The 13585-nt window shown below is 39.9% G+C and overlaps 1 protein-coding gene across 1 annotated transcript in view; it reads left to right on the forward strand.

The window, feature by feature from the left end:
• The window catches only part of fam120c (family with sequence similarity 120 member C), a 39076-nt gene that overhangs the window by 21796 nt on the left and 3695 nt on the right, over nucleotides 1-13585 (forward strand). Inside the window, exons 8-14 of the mRNA XM_026331503.2 lie at nucleotides 1644-1806; nucleotides 1924-2007; nucleotides 2268-2439; nucleotides 3193-3442; nucleotides 6166-6280; nucleotides 12133-12342; nucleotides 13284-13515. Coding sequence (XP_026187288.1) covers nucleotides 1644-1806; nucleotides 1924-2007; nucleotides 2268-2439; nucleotides 3193-3442; nucleotides 6166-6280; nucleotides 12133-12342; nucleotides 13284-13515 — 1226 coding nt within the window. The remainder of the gene's footprint in view (nucleotides 1-1643; nucleotides 1807-1923; nucleotides 2008-2267; nucleotides 2440-3192; nucleotides 3443-6165; nucleotides 6281-12132; nucleotides 12343-13283; nucleotides 13516-13585) is intronic.

Here is a 13585-nt window from a genome sequence, read left to right on the forward strand (position 1 = left end):
AAAATCCTAAAAGATTCTTATAATCCTAGGCTAAAATCTGTAGTCTTTAATGGCTGAGCCTATTCAGATATATATTAACAAATTCACCTCTAAAAATAACAGATTGTTCGTGTGGGGACACTTTTGATGTCAGTATTTCTAAAAACAAAGTATGAACAAAGTAAAGTTTACTTAAAGTTTATTTCTTAAGTGGCAGGATGTTTCACCTGTAAACAAAAACACCTTGTTTGCTCTGTAGAATTGGAAGTCCATAACGTCCTCTTTTGCCCAATCATGACTTGCTTCATTTTCTGTTTTTATTACCAAGGCATGTCATGAACAAAATTAACACTAGCGATTGTTTTTGTTTGCTGCTACCTACCATTTGAGAGCGTAGGTCTAAAGGTATCACAGATTAACCCTCTGGGGTCGACGAACACGCTGGCACGCATTTTCTCCTGATAACGCCGAAACAAACTTAAATTACTCTGTCAATTCTGATCGTACAGATAAAAGCAATATATCATTCAAATCTGTAAAGGGTCTAGTTTTAGTTGTATACCGTCATAACAACAAAACGCTGGGCTTTTGTTAAATAAAGACAGCCGTTAGGGTGCGCTGTCTGTCTTTTCTGTCTCTGTCATTTCTCTTCACAGACACGTAAAAAAAACAACCAGAATCTCAGCGAATACTTGCCTCATTAAAATAAGAAACATATGACTAGAAAGCTTGAAATGTTTTCTTTTTATTTAATCCGTATCCATCTCACCTCATTACAGGTAATGTGATCCCGCCTTGTACTCTGTTCACATGTAAATAATCTCAGGTGAAGCAGGTAAATATGTGTACGCCCCCGAGAAATGACATAAAACGTCAAACTTCATCATAGAGTAAAAACACTGATTTTAACTCAAATGACGAACATTCGGCTCCGCATTGTTTTGTATTGTGCTGCACTAATCCCTTCCCAGACTGAAAGGCTCATTATGCGCGTCTTTGTCTTAGTCTTTTTTTTCTTCTCAGGTAAATCACATGACTATTCATCCTGAGACACACCTTCTTGCATATGGCCTTTCTGGATAAAAAGTTTAAATCAGTGTATTGTTTACTGTGAATGTGTGAACAAGATGACTTTCACATCATTGTGAAGTAAACACTTTTGGCAACAACATGCAGGTCTCCAAAGTCTTGTGAACCAATGTTCTGTAGGTGTTTTATGGTCTTATTTCAGTGACTAAAAAATTGTAGTTTTTCACTTCCCCTGCATAAACACTATTTTCTCAAAAACACAATCATGTATAAACTTGCTGCTCACATATTGTAGCCCATTGTGTGCTGATTACAGTGTTATCAGACTTTAGCCATTACTATGTTTAAAAGACACTGAAAAAATTTACTAGTTACTAAAAATTTGTCCAGGGCCCCAAAGCACCCTTAGACCCCAGAGGGTTAATGATGTGAAACTCCAGATGAGTCTTGACTGTCATACAGTCTGACATTATGACACCTGTGATCCTACAGTGTGACATGCGGAGCATGTTCGTACAGTCTGAGAAGCAACAATCACGAAGGACTATTTAAAAATTGCACAGTGTGTGCCTGGCTGTACAGGTGATTAATGCCAGGCCAAGATGACTAAACATTCCATAAACCACTTCTTTCAGCCATTTGACAGACAAGCCCTCTCGGTGGGAGGATCCTGCTGGAAGGGGAGGCTCAACCTCTGGAGATGGTTCCCAAGGCAACGGAAGCGGGTCAAACATTCCGTCGCTACTGTCTATGGCGACCCGAAGTCACATGGACATAACCACACCCCCCCTGCCTCAGGTGTGTACCTGACAGCATGTTTTCAAACCTAAAAACAGCACAGCACTGTTAATGGTTGTTTTGAAAGATTGCATTTAACTTTTTTTTTTTTTTTTGTTGTTGTTGTTGTTGTTTTAGGTCAGTGCTGAGGTTCTTCGTGTAGCTGAACACAGACACAGAAGAGGACTGATGTACCCCCAGATTTACCACATATTGACCAAGGTAGAGATAAATAAAACATGTATGTCCTCTAGGTGTGGACATTTATGGGACATCCAAGGTTTATTTCATTACCTGTCTCTGTAAGAATGCACTCTTAACTTTGCAAGACCCCGAAGCCATCTTGTCTAGCTAAACAAGGGTTATAAAAATGGTGACAGATATAAATAAATCATCCCATTCAGAGCTGTTGTTCGCCCTTGGTAATCTGTCTTCCTTTTCCCTTTGTCCTTACCTTTCCTTCTACTCACTGCACCCATCAGGGAGAGATGAAGATGCCAGTGTGTATAGAGGACGAGTGTAACTCTGAGCTGCCTCCTGCGTCCCTGTTGTTTCGTACTGCCAGACAGTATGCCTATGGCGTCCTATTCAGTCTGGCTGAAACGCACCGCCGCCTGGAGAGGCTTGCTCTCCGAAAGAGGGCCCCCCTGGAAGGTAGGTGCTGAGTAGAGTAGAAGGTTGAGGGGCCAATATGGGTCCCACATTGATCATTAGTGACTACATATACTCACATTTATTCTTGCTGTTATGTTATTTTCTGAATTACCATCATTAATGGGAAGTACATTTGTGGAGTAGTTATGTATGTGCCAACTGGTTAACAAAGAAGGATGTATTTGCATTTGTAGTTTTGATGTTACTGTGTATTGTAGAACATTTTAATTCACCAAATGTGTAAATAATGTAAATATTGACGACTGCCCTTCCATTCAGGTCTACCAGCTACTGGGCCTTGAAATAGTGGATTCGTGCTTAATGGTACCCCTTAACATAGCTAAAGCAGCATTGTTGTTGTTGGTTACAATGTGCTTTTCAGAATTTTAGAATGCATCCTGTGAGAGACGCATACTTTTAGTTACCTCAACAAAGGGAACTAAACCCCTATTCACTTTACAGAGCACTGACATTCTGTCTCATAACTGAAAGTTATACACATACATACCAACCTGCTTCAGAACCTCGCACTGTCATTATCACTATCAGTATATTGATAGTTCCAGTTGCGTGTGTGTGTGTGTGTGTGTGTATGTATATATATATATATATATATATATATATATATATATATATATATATATATATATATATATATATATATATATATAATTTTTTTTTTTTTTTTTTTTTTTTTTTTTTTTTTTTAAAACTCTGTTCATTTTTACACCATTTTTTGCTCCTGTGGTACAGTTCCTCCAGTGATTGTCAAAGAGTGGAGCAGTGGTAAGGCCAAGTCAGCCCTGACACCAGAGCTGGTTGCAGCCCTGTGTTTCCGGGAGTGGACCTGCCCCAACTTGCGGCGGCTGTGGTTGGGTCGTGCCAGTGAAGACCGCTCCAGGAGAACCAGGGCTTTCCTAGCCTGCTTACGTTCTGACTGCCCAGCCCTCCTCAACCCAGCACAAGTTCCACAGCATCTGCTGCTCATGTGCTGCGTGCTCAGGTATGACAGTGTTCCTCTGCTGGAATTCTTTTATAATGCCTTGCTAACATGAGCATTTACAGTGGGTACAGAAAGTATTCAGACCCCTTTAAATTGTTCACTTTGTGTCATTGCAGCCATTTGCCAAAATCCAAAAAGTTCATTTTATTTCTCATTAATGTACACTCAGCACCCCATCTTGACAGAAAAAAACAGAAATGTAGAAATTTTTGCAAATTTATTAGAAAAGAAAAACTGAAATATCACATGGTCAGACCCTTTACAGTGACACTCATATTTAACTCACATGCTGTCCATTTCTTCTGATCCTCCTTGAGATGGTTCTGCTCCTTCACTGGAGTCCAGCTGTGTTTAATTAAACTTATTGGACTTGCTTAGGAGAGGCACACACCTGTCTATATAAGACCTTACAGCTCACAGTGCATGTCAGAGCAAATGAGAATCATGAGGTCGAAGGAACTGCCCAAGGAGCTCAGAGACAGAATTGTGGCAAGGCACAGATCTGGCCAAGGTTACAAAATTTTCTGCAAAGAAAACCAGGCACTGCTCATCACCTGCCCAATACAATCCCTATAGTGAAACATGGTGGTGGGAGCATCATGTTGTGGGGATGTTTTTCAGCTGCAGGGACAGGACGACTGGTTGCAATTGAAGGAAAGATGAATGCGGCCAAGTACAGAGATATCTTGGAAGAAAACCTCTTCCAGAGTGCTCAGGACCTCAGACTGGGCCGAAGGTTCACCTTTCAACAGGGCAATGACCCTAAGCACACAGCTAAAATAACAAAGGAGTGCCTTCGGAACAACTCTGTGACTGTGCTTGACTGGCCCATCCAGAGCCCTGACCTAAACCCAATTGAGCATCTCTGGAGAGACCTGAAAATGGCTGTCCACCAATGTTCACCATCCAACCTGACAGAACTGGAGAGGATCTGCAAGGAAGAATGGCAGAGGATCCCCAAATCCAGGTGTGAAAACCCTGTTGCATCATTCCCAAGAAGACTCATGGCTGTACTAGCTCAAAAGGGTGCTTCTACTCAATGCTGAGCACAGGGTCTGAATACTTATGACCATGTGATATTTCAGTTTTTCATTTTTAATAAATTTGCAAAAATTTCTACATTTCTGGTTTTTTTCTGTCAAGATGGGGTGCTGAGTGTACATTAATGAGAAATAAAATGAACTTTTTGGATTTTGGCAAATGGCTGCAATGACACAAAGTGAACAATTTAAAGGGGTCTGAATACTTTCTGTACCCACTGTATGTTCCTCTTCATACTTTTTGTGCCTTGGTGAGATCTAGGCTAAGAGGGTATGTTTTTGAAGAATTTGTTGACCATTAATGTGCAGGTGCTTATATAAACAATGTTCAAGGTTGCTGTGCACAGTGAAATACCTCAGTGTACTGGTACATTAGATCAGTTGTATTGTACTTCCTGTTGAAGTTAGAGACAGTTATACATTTAAGGTTGGTGGTTTTGCCACATAACATTCCTTCAAATCTAGGTTAGGATTTAATCCAAGCATGTTAACCTAAGTCTAATTCTGCAGAAGGAATTATTGTTTTTGATTTTCTTGACCATTTGTTTAACAATGACAAGTGACTGCAGCTCAACATTTTGATTTGTGATCCAAAAGCTTTTTATTCAGTTAGTGATGCATTGAAATGTGGAAATTACACAACAAAGACACACAGTTGTTCAAAATCTCTAGAAACTGTTTTCCACCAGCCCAGGTAGTTTCACCTACTTTGCCTGATTGGACATCCTCTTTTTTCTGTGTGGCTATGTACAGACTGAGTTTGACAATCAGTTTGATTGTCCTGCATATATGTCAACTTGTAATTATGTGCACCTGAATATAATGCATGGACATCACATGAACATCATAGTTGCATTTCAGAGTTGTAGATATCAGGACTAAATAAAACCAACAATATGTATCACCTGATGGAAGAAAAGGTACAGAAGTGCCAATAAACATAACATCCACCATTAACCAAAATAACATAATTTAACCATTTTAAATTTACATATTTTAACGTAATAAACCACTCTAAATGTGAAGGCAGTGATATAACTGCAAGACTGGAAACACAGATGGCACTCATGGAATATTGCAATACAACAGCTAAGTTAGAAATAGCCTTTTACTGTTCACTTCTGCCAGCGGTGCATGAATATCATATTAAAGTGGGAAAAATGAATGTCAGCTGCTGAGAAAAACGCCTACTATTTTGACTCGTCATACCACAAAAGGCACTAGTAAGTGCTCTGCTCCAAGTTTTTCAGTGTGTGAGCAAGTATACACAACCCCAGGATCCTGAAACTGAAGCGTATTACACATTAATCAACTTTACTCCTGTGATTTTACTGTTGATATGTCAGGATATCCTTTATGAAAACGGTTTATTAATGGAAACTGCTCCTGTACTATAGACATTTTATTTAAAAGTTTTCATACTTGTTAGCGTTAGTGACTATTGCTGTGATACTTACAGCGATAATACTACTGTGTTAAAATGTGTACTCCTAATCACCATGGTCAAATTTAGGTTTATCTGTAAATCTGTAAGTTACTATTTTAAGTAGGTTCTTTAAAAACCTGCAGCCAATTAACTGTTTTGCTCTTTAGGTACACTGTATTGTGATGGTTGTCAAAAGCCATTACACTGTGGATCTAGGTTCTTGATCTAAAGATAGTTTTGATTTCCTTCCTTTTCAGGTATATGATGCAGTGGCCTGGAGGAAGGATCCTCCAGAGACATGAGCTAGATGCCTTCTTGGCCCAAGCAGTCTCCAGCCAGCTCTATGAACCTGACCAGCTACAAGAGCTCAAGGTGAGACACAGTTTATTTTTTTATTTCTACGTGTGATTTTGTGCTCTTGATTTAAATTCTTTCATATTTTGAGTAGCACAAAGTTAAGTACTACACAGTCTGTGTGTTAGCTAGTGTTTCCCCTACCCTCACAGCCTGCCTAAACCACCACCCCCCTTAAAAAACACACACACACATAAATACATAAAAGATTTTGACTGTGTTTTTATCAGATTATCAATATTGTGTTCATTGATATTTGTGACTTTGGTGAAGATCAGATTGCCTTTCATGACCAATATATGCTGAAATTGCCATTACTTTTTCTTGTAGCTGTCAGTGATTTTACAAAGATAACACCTTGTTTCCATAAACCTCAGTGTACAGTGGGTACGGAAAGTATTCAGACCCCTTTAAATTTTTCACTCTTTGTGTCATTGCAGCCATTTGCCAAAATCAAAAAAGTTCATTTTATTTCTCATTAATGTACACTCAGCACCCATTTTGACAGAAAAAAACAGAAATGTAGAAATTTTTGCAAATTTATTAAAAAAGAAAAACTGAAATATCACATGGTCATAAGTATTCAGACCCTGTGCTCAGTATTGAGTAGAAGCACCCTTTTGAGCTAGTACAGCCATGAGTCTTCTTGGGAATGATGCAACAAGTTTTTCACACCTGGATTTGGGGATCCTCTGCCATTCTTCCTTGCTGATCCTCTCCAGTTCTTTCAGGTTGGATGGTGAACGTTGGTGGACAGCCATTTTCAGGTCTCTCCAGAGATGCTCAATTGGGTTTAGGTCAGGGCTCTGGATGGGCCAGTCAAGAACGGTCACAGAGTTGTTCCGAAGCCACTCCTTTGTTATTTTAGCTGTGTGCTTAGGGTCATTGTCCTGTTGAAAGGTGACCCTTCGGCCCAGTCTGAGGTCCTGAGCACTCTGGAAGAGGTTTTCTTCCAGGATATCTCTGTACTTGGCCACATTCATCTTTCCTTCAATTGCAACCAGTCGTCCTGTCCCTGCAGCTGAAAAACATCCCCACAACATTGTGCTCCCACCACCATGTTTCACTATAGGGATTGTATTGGGCAGGTGATGAGCAGTGCCTGGTTTTCTCCACACATACCACTTAGAATTAACTCCAAAAAGTTCAATCGTGGTCTCATCAGACCAGAGAATCTTATTTCTCATAGTCTGGGAGTCCTTCATGTGTTTTTTGGCCACCTCTATGCTGGCTTTCATGTGTCTTGCACTTCCGTCGGGCCACTCTGCCATAAAGCCCCGACTGGTGGAGGGCTGCAGTGATAGTTGACTTTGTGGAACTTTCTCCCATCTCCCTACTGCATCTCTGGAGCTCAGCCACAGTGATCTTTGGGTTCTTCTTTACCTCTCTCACCAAGGCTCTTCTCCCACGATTGCTCAGTTTGGCTGGATGGCCAGGTCTAGGAAGAGTTCTGGTCGTCCCAAACTTTTTCCATTTGAGGATTATGGAGGCCACTGTGCTCTTAGGAACCTTGAGTGCTGCAGACATTCTTTTGTAACCTTGGCCAGATCTGTGCCTTGCCACAACTTTGTCTCTGAGCTCCTTGGGCAGTTCCTTCGACCTCATGATTCTCATTTGCTCTGACATGCACTGTGAGCTGTAAGGTCTTATATAGACAGGTGTGTGCCTTTCCTAATCAAGTCCAATCAGTTTAATTAAACACAGCAGGACTCCAATGAAGGAGCAGAACTATCTCAAGGAGGATCAGAAGAAATGGACAGCATGTGAGTTAAATATAAGTGTCACTGCAAAGGGTCTGAATACTTATGACCATGTGATATTTGTTTTTTTTAAATAAATTTGCAAAAATTTCTACATTTCTGTTTTTTTCTGTCAAGATGGGGTGCTGAGTGTACATCAATGAGAAATAAAATGAACTTTTTTGATTTTGGCAAATAGCTGCAGTGACTCAAAAATTGAAAAATTTAAATGGGTCTGAATACTTTCCGTACCCACTGTACATATGAAATCCATTAAAAGCAGTATTCTAAGAATAATAAAAATATGAATGAGTGTCATTCATATTTTTATGTATTCCTAGGTTTGTTTTCGTACCAGAGTTGTCAGAAGCAAATCAGATTGAAGCAGGGAGTGGAGACATAGAAAGACAGAGACTCCCAAAAGCAAGTGATAAATTCCAAATTAGTGTATATTGGACGGTCTTGGATGAATAAAATAATAAATAAATAAATAAAAAAGGCCTCTCGGGTATACGGGAGGTCTCGTTGGCATTGGTATGGCCGGCAGTGCCTGGACTGTTACAGGGGAAGCACTGATACAGTGCCTTGCAAAAGTATTCACCACCCTTTGTCTTTTCCTATTTTATTACCTTACAACCTGGAATTGAAATGGCTAGTACAGTCTTTAAGTCAGACCAAATATTCTGTAGTGGATTGAGATCTGGGCTTTGTCTGGGCTACCCCAACACATGTATATGTTTCTCCCTAAACCCACTGGAGTGTTGCTTTAGTAGTGTGTTTAGGGTCATTGTCCTGCTGGAAGGTGGAAACTCCTTACTAGTTTCAACTCTCAGGTAGACTGAAACAGGTTTTCTTCAAGAATTAGCACCACCCCTCACTCCTTCAATTCTGACCAGTTTCTCAGTACCAGTTGATGGAAAAACATCCCCATAGCATGATACTGCCATCACCATGCTTCACTGTGGAGATGGTGTTCTGGAGGGTGACGAGAGGTGGTGGGTTTGTGTCAGACATAGTGAGATAAAGCCCAGCTCTGGCTCTGTGAAGTGTACAGCTAATAGTTGTCCTATGGAAAGACAGTCCAATCTAATGTGAAGCTGTCCAGCTCCTTCAAGTTTACTGTTGGTCTTTTAGGATGCTTCTCCAGTTAATGCTGTCCTTGCCCGGTGTGTGAGTTTTCGTGGGTGGCCGTCTTTTGGCAAGTTTAGTTTCCCTCTACTTTGCTATGATGGATTAAATGGTGCTTTGTGGGATATTAAAAATTTTTCATACTTTTTTGTAACCCAACCATGATTTATACTTCTCTAAAGTTTTGTCCCTGACCTGTTTGGAGAGCTGCTTGGTCTTCATCGTGCTCCTTGCTTGGTGCTTCTCAGAGCAGGTATATATGTATGCTGAGATGATGTGACAGATGTGCAGACAGGTGGACTTAATTTAACTATGTGATTTCTTAAGGTAATTGGGTAGCACCAGAACCAGGGTGTCCGCGGATCCTTAAAAAGTCTTAAATTCCATATTATAAAACTAAGGCCTTAATTAGCATTAAAATGTCTTAAATTCGCATTTCATAGGTCTTAAAATGAAATCTAACAGACCCATAAAGATCTTGAAATCAATTTGAAATCCTTTCACGTATTTGTTACGCAGAACGAAATAGGCGGAACCAACTAAAATACGCGTTTGAGGGGAGTTTATCTAACACATTCTTTCCGGCAGCTGCGTGAACTGCGGGAAAGTTTCTGCATTAGTCTTTTACCATGGGTAAATGTAAATTTAATGACAATTGGTTACAAAACCCTAATTTTGCGCCGTGGTTAAGTCCAGTTAGTGGCAACGTGTTCGACGGCCGGTGTAAAAAAAAATGTAATTCTCGGAACAATGGGTATGAAAGCTTTGGAGACCCACATGCGGTGTGAATAAGACAAAGCGGCTGCGGAAACCTGTCGGAAAACACCTGGCATTTTATTTTTGTTTTACTCAATAAATCAAACGGCGTGTAAACAGTTTATATTAATAAACAGTGTTATGGAAATTGGTTTTATTGTGTGATGTTTTATTTTATTTCTACAAAATTGGTCTTAAATTTCATTCTGCGTGGTATTAAAAAGGTTTTAAAAAGTCTTAAATCTAGCTCTTAGAAACCTGCAGATACCCTGAGAACTCATTTAGGCGCTTCATAGCAAAGGGGGTGAATACAAATGCACACACCAATTTTGAGTTCTTAATTTTTAAATGTTTTTTTTTAAATATGTTTTTTAATTTTATTTTACTTCAACTTCGACTATTTTGTGTAGATCCACTACATAAAGGCCAGATAAAAATCCATTTAAATTGTCACACTACTAAAGCAACACGTGTTGGGGTGGCCCAGACAAAGCCAAGACCTCAATCTAATACAGAATATGTGGTCTGACTTAACCCTCTGGGGTCGACGCACGCGCCGGCGCTTTTTGACGCATCTTTTCCTGATAATGCTGAAGCAAACTTAAATTACTCCGTCAATTCTGATCGCTCACATAAAAGAAATATATCATTCAAATCTGTAAAGGGTCTACTTTTAGTTGTATACCACCATAATAACAACAAAACGTTGTGCTTTTTTTTTAATAAAGAAAGCCGACAGGGTGCGTTCTCCGTCTTTTCTGTCTCTGTCATTTCTATTCACAGACGCGTAAATAAAACAACCAGAATCTCAGCGAATACTTGGCTCATAAAAATAAGAATTATATGGCTAGAAAGCTCGAAATGTTTTCTTTTAAGTGAAACAATTCAAGTCGAAAACAAATCATCACTTTTTATTTAATCTGTATGAACGTAAGGAGAAGTACGTTTTCTCCTGTCACACCTCATTACAGGTAATGTGATCCCGCCTTGTACTCTGTTCACATGTAAATAATCTCAGGTGAAGCAGGTAAATATGTGCACACCCCCAAGAAATGACATAAAACGTCAAACTTCATCATAGAATTTACTCACTTTTTCTGCGCATTTGGATGATGGCGCATCACGGATGCGAAGAAGCGCTTCTTATATTCCACACAGAGACAAATTTTGTCCTCAGAGTAAAAACACTGATTTTAACTCAAATGAGGAACGTTTGGCTCCTCATTGTGTTGTATTGTGCTGCACTAATCCCCTCCCATCTACATTGACTGAAAGGCTCATTATGCACGTCTTTGTCTGGTCGTTCAGTGCGTCTTTTGTGTTCTCAGGTAAATCACATGACTATTCATCCTGAGACACACCTTCTTGCATATGGCCTTTCTGGACAAAAAGTGTCTTAGAAAATTTAAATCAGTGTATCGTTTACTGTGAATGTGTGAACAAGATGACATTCACAGCACTCTGAAGTAAACACTTTAGCCTACAACATGCAGGTCTCCAAAGTCTTGTGAACTAATGTTCTGTTTGTGTTTTATGGTCTTATTTCAGTGACTAAAAAAATTGTAGTTTTTCACTAACATGCATAAACACTTTTTTCTCAAAAACACATTCATGTATAAACTTTCTGCTCACATATTATTGTAGCCAATTTTGTGCTGATTACAGTGTTATTAGACTTTAGACATTAATATGTTTAAAAGACACTGAAAAAAGCACAAATGTCAGGACATGTCAAAGTTTGTCCAGGCCCCCAAAACCTCCTCAGACCCCAGAGGGTTAAAGACTGCTGTACTATCTATTTCAGTTCCAGGTTTTAAGATAACAAAATAGGAAACAGGCAATGGGGGGTGAATACTTTTGCAAGGCACTGTATGTGTAATTAGTCTGCTGTTGTAGGCTATCTGCATATGCACGTTTTTCTGAAAAGTAACCTGCATGGAAATGCATCAGTGGATCAGGGTTCTTTCACTGAATGCTGAATGTGTCTGTACACACTTCCCACTTTGTTTCTAGTTTTCTTGTCTTTGTGCTCCAGATTAAGTCCTTTCGTGCATTTGAGTCTGTGGGATATAACAATCACGTTATTAATTTGATTTTTTTGTTACAAGCAAAATTATTTTGTAAGAGTCTTTTGGGAGATACAGTGTGATGTGTAGAACTCATGATTAATAACTCTTTTGCACTGTTACTGTTTACTGCCTCCAGATTAAAATTGCTGTAATTCTTCATTTATGTATTGGCTGTCAGGTGGAGAAGGTGGATGCCCGTGGTGTGCAGCTTGCTGCTCTCTTTATGGCTGGCGTTGACACAGCACTGTTCATCAATGATGTGTGCGGCCAGCCATTGCCATGGGAACACTGCTGTCCCTGGGGCTTCTTTGACGGCAAACTGTTCCAGAGCAAGCTGGCCCGGGCTGCCCGCGACCGGGCTGCCCTGCTAGACATGTGTGAGGGGCAGGTATGAAACCCGAATGTGTGTGTGCGATCCTGTGGGCATGGGGGTGGGAAAATGAGAAGAAATGAAATGAGTGTATAATTTTTTTTAATTATTTTTTAGATTATGAATCTTTGTAATGCTATGTGTACTTGGGCTTATGCTCTCTGTTTTTATTTAAACATACATCAAAATGAGCACACCCTGCTGTAATATCACCAAAATCTTCAACCTCAATGCGACAAAAGTCAGTTTGCAACATAAGTGATTGTAACTTTTAGTTACCAAAATTAAAATAATTACTCTCAACAATCAATAAAATAATGTTATAAACTAACCTGTGAACACCATAGCTTTGACCTGGGTTGTTTCTGATGCAATGTGGCTCCACATTGCAAAAAGATTCCTGGACAACTAAGACACCAGATGGATGAGCTCATTTATCTATGCATTTGTAAATAAAATTGAAAAACTGTTGGTGATTATTATTGTGGTTGTACAATAGTTTTTGAAACTCACATGCCCTAGTTGCCTGGTGAAGGGTAACAGTTTATATAGAATCACCTTCACCTACTAAAAAATGGCTTTTTCATCGTGAGTTGATGTTTATCATATTAAAAATATTACCATTGTGCATAATAAAGGAAGACTGAGATAATACATGTATTACACTGATCTTACATACAAGACAGGCAGGTGTCTCTCTTCTGTGCGTCATATTAAAATGCCATAAGATAAATGTAAAGAGATGCATTTCTGGAAGAGGCCTTACATACCCACAGTGCTGTTGACACCAAGCATGTAGCTCCTTTTGTTTAAGGGCACTTGGGTAGTAATTATTGAGAACAAGAAAGGAGAAATGTGTTGCCTCAGTGTCCACGCTGAGATGTTCCTGGGCTGTGCTGTATTCGTGTCATTGACTGTACCTAAAAGACTCACTCATCAGTCATCTTGGTCCTCTGCAGGAGGAGCTAGTGTCCAAGGTTGAGAAGATGCGTCAGGCGATCCTTGAGGGCATCAACCTGTCCCCCCCCCCCCCCCCTCCTCCACCTCTTCCACCTCCTGCCTTTCTGCCCCCCACTATGGTGCCCCCTTTCTACCCTATGCCCCCCCTCTACCCTCCTCGCCCTATCAGTGGCATGCCCCCTCATCATCACCCTCACCACCCACCCCAGCACAGGCCTAGAGCTTTCCCAGGTACAGACATGTTTTTTTTGTTTTGTTTTGTTTTTTCTTTCCTTTTTTTTTGTAACTTGTTTTCTCTGTG

Source organism: Mastacembelus armatus, chromosome 7, assembly GCF_900324485.2.
Source record: "Mastacembelus armatus chromosome 7, fMasArm1.2, whole genome shotgun sequence".
In the NCBI taxonomy this organism is placed as follows: Eukaryota; Metazoa; Chordata; class Actinopteri; order Synbranchiformes; family Mastacembelidae; genus Mastacembelus; species Mastacembelus armatus.